Source organism: Myotis lucifugus, unplaced genomic scaffold, assembly GCF_000147115.1.
Source record: "Myotis lucifugus unplaced genomic scaffold, Myoluc2.0 scaffold_285, whole genome shotgun sequence".
NCBI lineage: Eukaryota > Metazoa > Chordata > Mammalia > Chiroptera > Vespertilionidae > Myotis > Myotis lucifugus.
Window position 1 is genome coordinate 698,938 of NW_005871333.1, and position 12,627 is coordinate 711,564.

The following is a 12,627-nucleotide window of genomic DNA, read 5'->3' on the forward strand; positions in this document are numbered from 1 at the left end:
AGGGGTCCCAGGTTTGATTCCCGTTAAGGGCACGTGCCTGGGTTTCAGGCTTGATCCCCAGCAGGGGGCATGCTGGAGGCTGCTGATCGATGATTCTCTCTCATCATTGATGTTTCTATTTCTCCCTCTCTCTCTGAAATCAATAAAAATATTTTTTAAAATAATCCTATATAATAAAAGCCTAATATGCTAATCAACCAAACAGTGGAACGACAAGTCACTATGATGCACACTGACCACCAGGGGGCAGACACTCAACGCAGGAGCTGCCCCTAGCCCGCAGGTCCCAGGCCAGCCAAGGCCGGTGCCAGCAGGGGGCCCTAATCACCCCACAGGTCGCCCCACAGATCGGCCCTGATCGCCAGCCAGGCCTAGGGACCCTACCCATGCACGAATTTTGTGCATCGAGCCTCTAGTAATAATAATAAAAGAGGAAAATGAGTCTCAGATTAAGTGACTTGTTCCATACGACACAGCTTGTTAGAAAGATAGTGAGAACTCAGAACTAGGGCTTCTGTCTCCTGGCTGGTGTGTTCTTCCTTCTGTACTGGGTGTTAGAAGATACAACGTGCAGGAAACAGAGCCAAAGAGGGTCTGTTTCTAGGTGAAGGCGAAGTGGAGAACCTGCGGCCAAAGGGTGCCAGGATGACTTGCCTGCTCTATTCCCATCTCTGCAGCCTGCTGGCTGTAGTGTCATTTCAGTCAGAACAGAGGCTCAGAAACTTAAAGATAATGGCTATTTCAAGAGCCACGAACTATAATTAGAATTAATTAGAATGTCAGGGGGTAATGATAAGAAGTAATTACCTTCTGGAGCCTCTGGCAAGATGTGAAAGATATTTACTCAGCACCCAATTTGCCCTCTTTCTCGGCACTTATTTCTATAAAGCAGGGACATGATCATATAAGGTTGTTGTGAGAATCAGAGATAATTGGGTAAAAGTACCTCTGAACAGGCACCCAAAAGTTTGCTGGTTCATTCAACCAACCAACATTTATTGAGCACCAAAACATTCTAGGAACTGTGTTAGGAACTAGACGAAGACTAACACAAACAAGAAACAAGAAGCTCAGAATCACCATTACCATCTCCCCTACTGCCCTTTTCTCTTTGCCCCTTGCTATGGGCTGACCTCTGAGTCTACACTGGACCAGCAGAGGGCTCCCTCTGCTGTAGCTCATTCAACAAATCGTGAATTAACTTATTGTGAGCCAGGCCTGGTTCCAGGTGCTGGGGATACAATGGTGAACAGACAAGGTCCCTGCCTTCATGGAGTTCACTGCCTACTGGGAAAGACAGACGTTAAACAAATCAACATGCAAATAAACATCTATTCACAAACCATGGTGAGGATATTATGAAGTGGGGAGAGAAGAGTGGAATTCCATTTAGAAGGCCTCTCTGAGGAGGCAGGAAGCTGAGATCCACAAAAGATGAAAAGTTGGCATAGGGAACAGTCCAGAGAGGAGTCCTCCAGACAGAGGGAGCAGCATAGCCAACGGCCCTTGAAATGGAAGAGAACTGGGTGTCTCCAAAGAACTGACGGAAAAGTGTGGGAGTGAGGGGCAGGGGCAGGACCACATTGGGCCTGTAGATCGAGGTGAGGAACTTGCTGAGTGCACTGCACTTCTGATGCCTTCTTCCCTCCTCCCAGTGCTAGCGAAGAAATGATTATATTGTTCTGCTATTTCTGTCTTCCCCTGATGGTGATAAAAGGTTGGAGGTTAGTCAGAGAAATCTGGCATAGTCCCAACCACCAAAAAATGTGTCAGCTTTAGTTCCTTCACTCTAGGTCACTACCCTCTAAATTCATCTGACCCAGAACCTATGAGCTGGGTGGGTGATGCCAAATATTTTAATCCGCACCCTGATCACAGACCTATAGATATCCACCCCCATCCTGATCACAAACCTACAGAAATAAATTCGTTAGTTCAGTGGTCATTGTGCCTATAACATATGGACTCCTTAGCTAGTTTGCTCAGATGGCTCATAGCTCTTGGGGTAGAGTATTGATTTATCACTTAAAACCTAAAAGGGAAGATAAATGTGCACATATAACTGTATTAAAGAAAAGAGAATGGTAAAAACCACAAGAGGGGGTAACAGAGATGTATTATTGAATTAGTAAAGCTCTTTCAATTACATGTTATAGGAACCATTGAGTTTTCCTCTCCAATATGACGCAGTAAATTATTAATGCTGCAAACACTACTTCCTGTAGGGCAGTGATTCCCAAAGTGGGCGCTACCGCCCCCTGGTGGGCGCTGCAGCGATCCAGGGGGGCGGTGATGGCCACAGGTGCATTTGTTTTAACTTTTTTTGTATTACCTTTCTATTCTGAGTTCAATAAATAGTTTCATAATTTCAAACTTCAATGTTTCTAATTTACACCTTTCTTTACTATATTTTACGAAAAAGGTAGAAACATTAATACATATATCTTTCTGTTTAATTGCTATTAAAATTTTAAAAAATTAATTTCCAGGGAGCGCTGAGTAATATTTTTTTCTGGAAAGGGTGCAGTAGGCCAAATAAGTTTGGGAACCACTGCTGTAGGGGATCACTGAAGTGAGGCCAGGTAGAGATGGGTGCTCTCATGTCCTCTAGGTAGGGATGTAAACTGGTACTTTTGGTTCCTTCCTGGGAAGAGAGTTAGTAATATGGGTCAAGGACCTCAAAAAATTTCACTTTCTACTCCAAGGGGAAAAAGGGAGATTTCTTTAAAGATTGATAGGTAAGGTAAGAATTTTCATCACAAGGTTATTATACTATTGAATGATTAGAAACATCTTCATTATCCGATCTGGATTATACTTTTACGTTATGGTACATATGCATGATGTCATAGTATTTAAAGGAAGTTTTTGAAGAACAGTAGTAACTTCTGGAAATGTTCAAGATATTGTTTTTAAAAAGGAATGTGCGAACTAATAATTACAATATAATAGGATACATGCTTTGACAGGGCAAGGTGGGAATAACTGGGCTGGGGAATGAAGGAAGGATTCCCAGGAATACTGACATTTGAGGTGAGTCTTAAAGGACGTGCACCGGTTTCCACGTGGAAGGGAAAGACAAGGTGAAAAAGAAGACTGGGAAGGTAATACCCGCCTTGAGGAAGGCGTGCAGTAACCATACTGCTCACACAGCCCCTCCTGCAAGCCCATTATCTTTCTTTAAGTGAGTCCACGAGCCAGGACGGTGACCAGCGAGGTGGTTCCCTCCCGGCGGAGAAGAGCTGCCCGCGGCAGGGGCTGCAGAAGATGCCCACGCGGCCCTGGTCTGCAGGCGCCGGGCGTATCCCTACGCTCAGGTTTCCCGCGAGCGAAATAAGTCCCGGGGCTCGCTCAGCCTCGCCTCCCAGACCTTCCGGTGGCGCCAAAAAACGACCCCGAGTGTTGACACAGTGCGCAGGCGCAGAGGGCCACTGGCCCCGCGGTGTGAGGGTTCACGCCCTGGCGGAGGGTGTGGAAGGCCGGCCCCGCTGGCTGGAAGGAGGTAGAGCCCGGTCCGGTCCGGTCCGGTCCGGCGGGGAGTCCACCCAGCAGAGGGGCCTGGGGAGCCGGAGCGCTCCCTGCCGAGCTGGTTGCCCTGGTTCTCCTGGGCCACGTCCTCGCAGGCTCTCCCCATTCCCCGGGCCTTACTCCCTGTCCCCTTGCTGGTCGCTGGCCGGGCCCTACAGCTACCCCGGCCCTACAGCTGCCCCCTTTCACTCCCGCTTCAGCCCTCGGTTTGTTTCGCTGCCCCGTCTCCGAGGGGCAGGGGTGGGGGCGGTGAGAGGGGAGGCCAGGGAGGAATACAGCCTCTGGCCTGGCTGTGAGCGCTGCCCTGGGCCGGGCTTGGTGTCCAGGGTGTGATCCGCAGTGTCTCCCGCAGACACTGTGCTGGGCAGACTCCTGACCCCGTCCGCTCGGGGCTGAGGCTGCCAGGGTCTCTCACACCAGCAAGGAGTGTGGGCACGACCAGGGCTGTTTACTTAAGGCCCCGGCAGCTCTGGGCGGAGTCAGTCTGCTCCCATGTTGAGACCTCCTCTAGGATGTGGGGCGGCTGGAGGTCTGCATCGTGTGATGTGAGGACACCGGGTGATGTGAGAGGTTTCCTCCCTAAAGTTTGGATCTGGCCCTGGCCGGGCAGCTCGGTCGGTTAGAGCATCCTCCAGATATGCCAACGTTGTGGGTTCAGCCCCCAGTGAGGACACAGGCAGGAAGTAACCAGTGAATGCATAAAGAAGTGGAACAACACATCTCAATCTGTCTCCCTCCCTCTAGCTCTCAAATTAATATTTTAAAAATTTTTTTAATGGAATTTGAATGTCTTCTCTGGGAACCGGCACACTCCTGCGAGTCACAGCTCCCACTCACCGTTGTCTTATGCGTGTCCCTTTGTAGCCAGTTGCCCGCCTAGCCCCTGAAGGCAATGTGTTTCCTGCCACCGGGAGTTCACCTCTCTGCAGCCTGGCCTGTGGCCGTTCTCACTTGACCAGATCATGACTCACGTGGACGAAGCAGCCCGCCGGCTGTCCAAGACCGGTACGAGCCTCTACGCAGTGCTGGAGCTCAAGAAGGGCGCCTCACCTGATGAAATCAAAAAGGCCTACAGGTTCAGACCTCAGCCTCTCATGAAGCCCTTTAACCCCCTTAGACCCATGTCTTTCTACTTTGCTCTCTGGCCCATTTAAAAAAAAAAACACAAAACACTTTGGGGCTGGGTGGGGCCACCATCCTCTTCAGTGTGGCGTTGGAAGGAATTTAGACTTGGCCTGCTTGCCTCCATTCTTTGTACCACGTCTAATATCGGACAATTGAGGTGTTCCTTCGTCACTATCTAGAAACCTATCCCTGTCTTTCATCCTACCCCTCCCTCCCCAGCTACTCCCTGTTCTCTCCCCACCCCCCTTCTGGATATTGCCTTGGTAGGAGACTGGCCTTGAAGTATCACCCAGACAAGAATCCAGGGAATGCTCAAGCAGCAGAAATATTCAAAGAGATCAACACAGCCCACTCTGTACTGAGTGATGAAAAGAAGCGGAAAATCTACGACCGGCATGGCTCGTTGGGGTTGTATTTATACGATCACTTTGGTGAAGACGGCGTCAGATACTATTTTATGATGAACAGTTGTTGGTTCAAGGTACACAAGTCTTCCTAGACCAGTGATGGCGAACCTATGACACGCGTGTCAGAGGTGACACGCGAACTCATTTTTTTGGTTGATTTTTCTTTGTTAAATGGCATTTAAATATATAAAATAAATATCAAAAATATAAGTCTTTGTTTTACTATGGTTGCAAATATCAAAAAATTTCTATATGTGACACGGCACCAGAGTTAAGTTAGGGTTTTTCAAAATGCTGACACGCCGAGCTCAAAAGGTTCGCCATCACCGTCCTAGTCCCTTAAGAATAAGGAAGAAAGGGTGACCCCCTCACCAAGGGCACCGCCCCTCCTCTCCGGGAACAAATGCTTTTTGTCTCATTTTCTGGGTGCTCGGAGGATGTGGGAGGGGAGCTGGAATGGCTACGTGGACTGAGGTCATCCTTCCCCACCTTTTAGACACTTGTCATGCTGTGTGTTCTGCTCACCTGTTGCTGCTGCTGCTGTTGCTGCTGCTTTTGCTGTGGGACACTAAAGCCGCCCCCCGAGGACATAGCGAGGAGAAAATACGAGCAGAACGTCCAGACCCAGCCTGGGCAAGCGAGTGAGAACCACGGACAGGGACCAGGTCAGAGCTGGGTTAGGAACGGGAAGAGTGGTTGGGATGAAGCTGTGAACCATAAATAGGAGGGTCTCAAGTCGGTATTGGGGCAAAGTGAAGAGAGGGGAGGGGAGACACTTGTTTTCTGAAGGGCTTATGCTACACGCTGACAGTTTGGATGTAACGCTGGCCTCTGGACAGGTACGCTAAGGAATGGTGGGAGTTAAGTTAAGAAATGGGTGGGAGGGTGTGCCTAGAAAAGGTAGTAGTTGAAGACAAGTTAGAGGATGTCGTCTATTCAAAGGAAGATGAAGTGTCTGAGATGATCCCCACTCCAACTAGTTAAACTTCCAAGTGTGAGTCGACTGGAATCCACACCGGTGCCACCTAATGATGCTCATGTGTAACTGCAAGGCAACAGTTTTCTCACCAGTAGGCTGAAAAAATTGTTCCTGTTTACATATGTGTTTTTCAAATTCCATCATAGGAAAAAAAGCAACTTTTAGAAGATCGGAAGAAAATGATAGCGAAGATAATTAAAAGATGAAGAAGAGTGGGGTATGAAAACTGAAATGCAGCGATAACTAAAGGATAAGGAAAAAATATACAGCCCGGCTGGTGTGGCTCTGTGGTTGAGCGTCAGCCTATGAACCAGGAGGTCACGGTTCGATTCCTGGTCAAGGCACATGCCTAGGTTGCGGGCTCGATTCCCAGTGGGGGCGGGGGGGGGGGGAGGCAGCCGATCAATGATTCTCTCTCATCGTTGATGTTTCTATCTCTATCTCTCTCTCCCTCTCCCTCTCCCTCTCAGAAGTCAATAAAAATAGATTTAAAAAAAAGAAAAGAATATACACTAATTTTAGATGTGTCTTTAATGGAAAGTTTATAGCCCTAAAATATGAACTATAAATGTTTATAGCTTGACCTATAGGGGGCTTGCTTTACAATCTGGGTGCTCATTCCTTCTAGGTAATAAGACGTCAACTTCTCTCCTTAGGTGCTGACCCAATGAAGGTGACGTCTGCTGCCCAGTCCACTGGACACATCGAAGAGAGGAGCAAGTAGCCCTGTCCTGACATTGACCCTGAATTGCCCCTCTTCTTGTAAGAATCCCAACTCGAGAAGCACTGATGGCGTCCATCCCAGTGAGGATGCAGTCTCTGCCCCTGACGGCGTCACTGACCCTTGCCATACAGGGCGCCCAGCGACTCTTCTTTTTTAGCTCCGGTCCCAATTTTAATGTTAGAGAGCAGGCACACACACCCCCAGCCCTACCCTGGAGAGATCTCAGGCGGTGGTGATAGACTTCTCCCCAGCATCCTTTTCCCCACGCCTCCTTTGGGATTTGAGCCCATGTCAGCTGAGTAGGGTCCCTGAGTCACTTGTGATATCTCCACCCAATCCTGAAAGCTGAGCAGAGTGGATCCAGTCCCAGAGCTGTGGTACCATTAATCCTCCTTTGTTGCAACTCTGCACCAAGGACTCTTAGCATCAGACTCATTCCTAAGCCAGAACCCCTTTCCGGGTGGGACCGGCCGCACCTTCTTCTGGTGTCCATACCCCTAGCATCACCAACCTCATTCCATGCCACCACGCGTCAGCCGAGGGAGGCTCAGGGGTAGTTCTCCCGCTTGTGGGTTGTCCCTGGGCTGCAGCTGCCAGCATCGCCCCATCAGCATGGGCCCTGGGGTTGCCTGACGTTCTCAATCGGTGCCTGTTTGCCTCCGTTCTTTCACCACCTCTGATGCAGGCTGTTTTCAAAACAGAGGCATGAAACCCACGGTAGGGAAATGATTGTATGTTCACAGACCCTTTTCCCACTCGGGCCTCTTCACACAACCTGTTTGGTATCCTCTCCCCAGCATTTATTTCCCGTCCACCAGGGTCAGAGTTTTGTACGTCCTCATACTTGTCTGTCCTGACTGGGAGAAGGGCTGAAGAATGTCAGTAAATAAAAGAGCTTTTGTCCAATTCCAGTGCATATGTGGGGCCCAAAAAAGACCAGCTGTGCCTAGGGTGGAGAGAGAGGCCTGTGAGGACCGGTGCTCATGGCTGAGAGCCGTCGCCCTGGAGAGGGGCGCCCAGGACTCTGTGGAGCTGGGGCCCAGGCCTCCCGGGGCCGTGTGACCATGACTTTGTCAGCTCTAAAGTTTCCCTGGAGGCCGATTCCCCTGGTGCTCAAAATAGGTCCCTGGCACTCGGGTCCTTTCTGCCCAGCTCAGCTTCTCTCAATTTCCCAACAAATATCAAGTCCTTGGAGTGGCTCCAGTGATGTGTTCATGGGTCAGAACGCCATCCTTTCTCGGGGGCAAGCTCATGAGGTCGTTCTAGGCCCTGGCACCACTGCCAGCTCTAGCCTCCAGAGCTTTTCCTAGGGCGATGTAAGAAAGCTTTGGGCAAGAACAAAAGTGGACCAGCTCTGGCCGACTTGCTCAGTGGTTAGCGCATCGGCCCATGGTCTGAAGGATCCCGGGTCTGATTCCGGTCAGGCACACGTACCTCAGTTGCAGGCTCCATCCCTGGCCCCGGTCAGGGCGTGTGCGCGAGGCAACCAGTCGATGGGTCTCTCTCACATCAATGTTTCTCTCTCTCTGTCTCTCCCCTTCCCTTCCACTCTCTCTAAAAATCAGTGGGGGGAAAAATATCCTCGGGCAAGGATTACAACGTGGACCAGAAGTGTTGGACCAGAGCCTCTCTGGTCTCAGGTGCTGCTGTTCTGAATCGTGGGGCTCAGAGGAAGCAGGCCAGGGTTGCTGGCTAAGCCGGGGAGACAGACATTCTCACCGGCTGTCAGTCGGTCTACTAAGATCAGCCCTCCCTCCCTGAGCCATGGGTGGTCCCTCTCCAGCAGGCCGACTGAGACTCTGTCATGCCCTGGAAGCAGGGCCCAAGCCAGAGCTGTGCGGGGCCCAGGGGCTCACGGGGGCTTCTGAGTGAGAGCAAGTGCGCTCTCGGTACCTTTGCCGGCCCACCTTTCCCCATAAGCGGTGACGCTCACCCCTGCTCTTGCCCAAGAGTCACCCATTCCTGAATGAGTCAGGGTCACTCGTTCGTTCGGTGACAGCTGTGGCTCGCCTTACAGGAGCTAAATTGGGAGCTGGAATGTCACACAGAGGCCCCTTGCTCCCCACCCCCACCTTAAAGTTAATCTGCTCTCTGGGGAGTGAGGGACACAGTGCTGCCTGTAGCGTGAACAGGAGTCGTTTGGGGAAGAAAAGGAGAAATTTCCAGGGGCAACTGCTCAGGGAGTGAGGGCTGGAGAAAGCTGCCTGTTGCGTGGCTGCGGCACAGAGCAAAGAGGAGAGAGAGGAGACGGGTCTGAAAACAGCTAAGGACGCGGCATATTGTCAGAGGAAGGGACAGGGGCGAGAGCAGAGCTAGTTCCAGAGGGAGCCTCGGAGGGAGCAGAAGGATCCGCAGACGGAGTGAGGGAGGAGGGGTCCAGAGGCAGCGAGGCAAGGCCAGGTCCGGGCCAAGGCCGAGGGCGGCACCATCACTGAGGGGATGAACTTCGCAGTGGGTTTCAAGCCGCTGCTAGGGGATGCACACAGCATGGACAACCTGGAGAAGCAGCTCATCTGCCCCATCTGCCTGGAGATGTTCTCCAAGCCGGTGGTGATCCTGCCCTGCCAGCACAACCTGTGCCCGCAAGTGCGCCAACGACGTCTTCCAGGTGGGCCCGGGCGGGGGCGGGGCCAGGTGAGGCGGAGGGCTAGTGGGAGACTTCTCATCAGAGCTGAGTCCCCCCCCCCAACTTCCCCGCAGGTGATGGGCAGAGTTCTCAATGGGACCGGACGGGTGGGGCTGTCCTGGCTGAAGGGCTGAAGAAGAGCCGGGGTTCTAGGAGACCCCAGAGTAAGCATGAGTCAGCAGCTGCTCTGCAGGCTGCGAGGTCAGCCTGTGCTCGGACAGCAGCTGGGACGGTGGTATCTACAGAGGAAAGAAGACCCCGCAGGAAGTAGGAGGGAGGTGGTCCTGCCCCAGGCTGCCTGAGTCTGTACTGGACTCTGCATTCCAGTTTGGAGTTTCAGATTTCGAGAACATTACGGACAACCTGGAGAAAACAGCATTGAGATCATGAAATATTACAAAATAAACCCCGTGAGAAAGGCCATGATGACGGGGAAATTACCGCAGAGATCAGCGCATCCATGTGTGGGAGGCAGAATTAGACAGTGGGCAGGGGTCTGGGAATTCTCCCCACTTGATAGAGTCAGGCCTGGGCCCCACCCCTGACTAATCATCAAGGAGCCTGCTGGTCACTAAGGATTGAGGTGCCTTAAGAGAAGGCGGAGAACAAACTTTACTTCCCAGAAATGCAACCAGTTTGGGTTTATGTGTGGTCACGGGGCAAAGCAGACCTAATCAGATCCACAGATATCATTTTAGCTGCCGGTTCAAAAAGAAGAGCAGCATATACCAGGATGGTTTATAAATGGGCTTTCTTTCTTGCCCTGTGTCACTGGTATAGGTTCGGTCATCTACAAAATGGGGCAAAGTTCAGGAAGAGTGAGGGGAAGGACACACACACACACACACACACACACACACACACCCCTCTTGCTAATGAAGTGAAAACTGAATAGACAGAGCTGGCCTGCTTAGTATGCATGGCAGTGATACGGGACCTCATGAACACACATTCTTCATCGGTACCAGAAATTATGAGGAAGTGTGTTGAACAGTGATTTTGAACTTAACCAAGAAAATGCTTCCCTTTTAAGCTCTTCGGGGCAGCATGTTTGGAGGGGAGGGGAAGTAACAGGCTCCCTAAGCCAGGCCGTCCTCAGCTGGGGCCTGGGACCCACCCTTTGTCGGTTGTCTGCCATCTTCACTGATGCCCAGCCCCATAGCCTTTCCTGCCATCTTCCCATCGAGCCCCATGCCCATCTCCTCTCCCTCTATGAGTCTATTGGCTCCAGAGGATCTCAGAGCCAGTGATGTTCCCTCTCGGGGGGCCTAGACTGACGGTTAGGCCTCCCTACCCCGGGCGCCAAGTCACATACGAGAGGCTCTGCCTTGCCCACCTAGGTCTTTCCCTTGGTCTGATGAAGTCTCTGAACATCTTTCAGATTGAGATGTCTAGGACGGAATGCCCAGAAGATTTTGCCTTCCCTTCTCATGAATTTAGAAGGAAACATCCTTTCATGAGAGCCTGAAATATGGGGAAGCAAATGGGAGTTTGGAAAGTGAAGCTAATGTTGTCTGTAAAAAGTGGTATGAATATTAAAGCGATGCACGTAGTATCCTCAGGCAGAGGGACGCAGGCACAGGAAGCCAGGAGATGTTTGCGTGGCCTCCCTGTTCGAGGCAGTCCTCTGCATCCGGACTTACCTGGTTTGACTCCTTGAAGCTCTGGAGTACTGGCCTGGGCCCCGAGATTCCTGGGGACGCTTTGGGCCCAACCCGGTGCAGGGTACTTGGGGGATGATGTGGTGCTTAGGGCTTCGGGTGGTTCTGTGGATCTTTTCAAGTGCAGAGCCCTTGGGCCTCCAAGCAGAGGAGGCTGAACAGCTTGTTTCTCGCTGCTTTATTTGGGCCGGCCTGGTGGGAGGCTGACCCAGTTCTTCGGCTGCACTTATGCATGTTCTTCTCAGTAGATCTCCCTCTGAAAGATGAGCATATTTAGTTTCTTCACACATTGCCTCCACATTTTGACAACTCTAGGCATAATCAGATTGTCTGTTTTCTAAGTATAGGGACAAGAATAGGACTTCTGATTTCTCTAGCTTCAAGCCACTTAGGAAAAATACCCTTAGAACATTGCCTAGAAAGTTAGTAGAACTTATAAAAGTGATACAAGTATATTATATTATACACACACACACACACACACACACACACTCTCACACATTTTTTAAACAGTATGGGAGTTTACATCATGAAAAGTGAATCTCCACCTTAGTGCTCCCTACTCCAGATGGAGGTAGCCATTATCAGTGTTCCTGATGGTCTTCCAGAAAATTTCCATGGATAGGCACAAGTGTGTGTGTGTGTGTGTGTATCTATATATATAAAAGCCTAATATGCTAAGTGTCCGACCAAGCTGTTGACCAACTGGTCACTATGATGTTCACTGACCACCGGGGGCAGATGCTCCAACCAGTAGGTTAGCTTGTTGCTGGGGTCCGGCTGATTGGAACTGGGCAAGGCAGGCCAGACACACCCTGGAGCCCTCCTGCAGAGCCCTCCCATGGTCCCTCCCCAGCCACCAGCCCCAATCAGCCCCAATCGGAACTGGGCGAGATGGCCCTGATCAGCACCAATCGCCGGCCAGGCGGAGGGACCCCACCTGTGCACAAATTTCGTGCACCGGGCCTCTAGTACACATATATTTAAACTAGACTCATTGTCCTACACCTGCCTTTGTGCACTTTTTCTGGCAGTTGTTCCATATCCACACATTCAGATTCATGTTTTCCTTCCCCCCCCCCCCTCCTTTTCTTTCTTTCTTTCTTTTTTTTTTTTTTACAGAGAGGAAGGGAGAGGGATAGAGAGTTAGAAACATCGATGAGAGAGAAACATCAACCAGCTGCCTCCTGCACACTCCCCACTAGGGATGTGCCCGCAACCAAGGTACATGCCCTTGACCGGAATCGAACCTGGGACCCTTCAGTTTGCAGGCCAACGCTCAATCCACTGAGCCAAACCGGTCAGGGCCCCCGCTCCTTTTCAAATGGCTGTATGATGTTCCATTGTTATGACTGGACCACAGTCTACAAGGTGTCCTCAAAAAATGTATATTCAGCCCTAGCAGGTTTGGCTCAGTGAATAGAGCATCAGCCTGTGGACTGAAGAGTCTAGGATTTGATTCTGGTCAGGGGCACATGCCCGGGTTTTGAGCTCAATCCCCAGTAGGGGGCATGCAGGAGTTAGCCAATAAATGATTCTTTCTCATCATTGATGTTTCTATCTCTCCCTTCTCTCTG

The 12,627-nt window shown here is 50.9% G+C and overlaps 2 protein-coding genes across 5 annotated transcripts in view; both read left to right on the forward strand.

Moving 5' to 3' along the window:
• The first annotated feature begins 3,431 nt into the window (after positions 1-3,431).
• On the forward strand, positions 3,432-7,669 carry DNAJC5G (DnaJ heat shock protein family (Hsp40) member C5 gamma). 4 transcript variants are annotated; one of them, XM_006099819.3, is made up of 6 exons: positions 3,520-3,734; positions 4,393-4,603; positions 4,921-5,134; positions 5,557-5,725; positions 6,186-6,256; positions 6,696-7,669. In XM_006099819.3, exons 2-5 carry the CDS (start codon positions 4,491-4,493, stop codon positions 6,236-6,238), a joined length of 549 nt encoding a protein of 182 aa, XP_006099881.1. In that variant the 5' UTR covers positions 3,520-3,734; positions 4,393-4,490; the 3' UTR covers positions 6,239-6,256; positions 6,696-7,669. The 4 variants fall into 4 exon arrangements, with proteins under 4 accessions (XP_023619264.1, XP_023619265.1, XP_006099881.1 ...); XM_023763496.1 differs by lacking the exons at positions 3,520-3,734; positions 6,186-6,256 and adding an exon at positions 3,432-3,502; XM_023763497.1 differs by lacking the exons at positions 3,520-3,734; positions 6,186-6,256 and adding an exon at positions 3,454-3,502 and having other exon boundaries at positions 4,488-4,603.
• Positions 7,670-8,859: 1,190 nt separating this feature from the next.
• The window catches only part of TRIM54 (tripartite motif containing 54), a 15,014-nt gene continuing 11,246 nt past the window's right edge, over positions 8,860-12,627 (forward strand). The window contains 2 exon segments of the mRNA XM_023763476.1: positions 8,860-9,343; positions 9,345-9,371. Coding sequence (XP_023619244.1) covers positions 9,203-9,343; positions 9,345-9,371 — 168 coding nt within the window. The 5' untranslated portion in view covers positions 8,860-9,202.

Excerpts from the sequence above, each read along its gene's own strand:
- DNAJC5G (XM_023763496.1), top strand. The coding sequence starts at position 4,491 with ATGACTCACGTGGACGAAGCAGCCCGCCGGCTGTCCAAGACCGGTACG. Across the intron at positions 5,135-5,556 it reads TGAACAGTTGTTGGTTCAAG|ACACTTGTCATGCTGTGTGT; the intron begins GTACACAAGTCT and ends CCCACCTTTTAG. Across the intron at positions 5,726-6,695 it reads GAACCACGGACAGGGACCAG|GTGCTGACCCAATGAAGGTG; the intron begins GTCAGAGCTGGG and ends TTCTCTCCTTAG.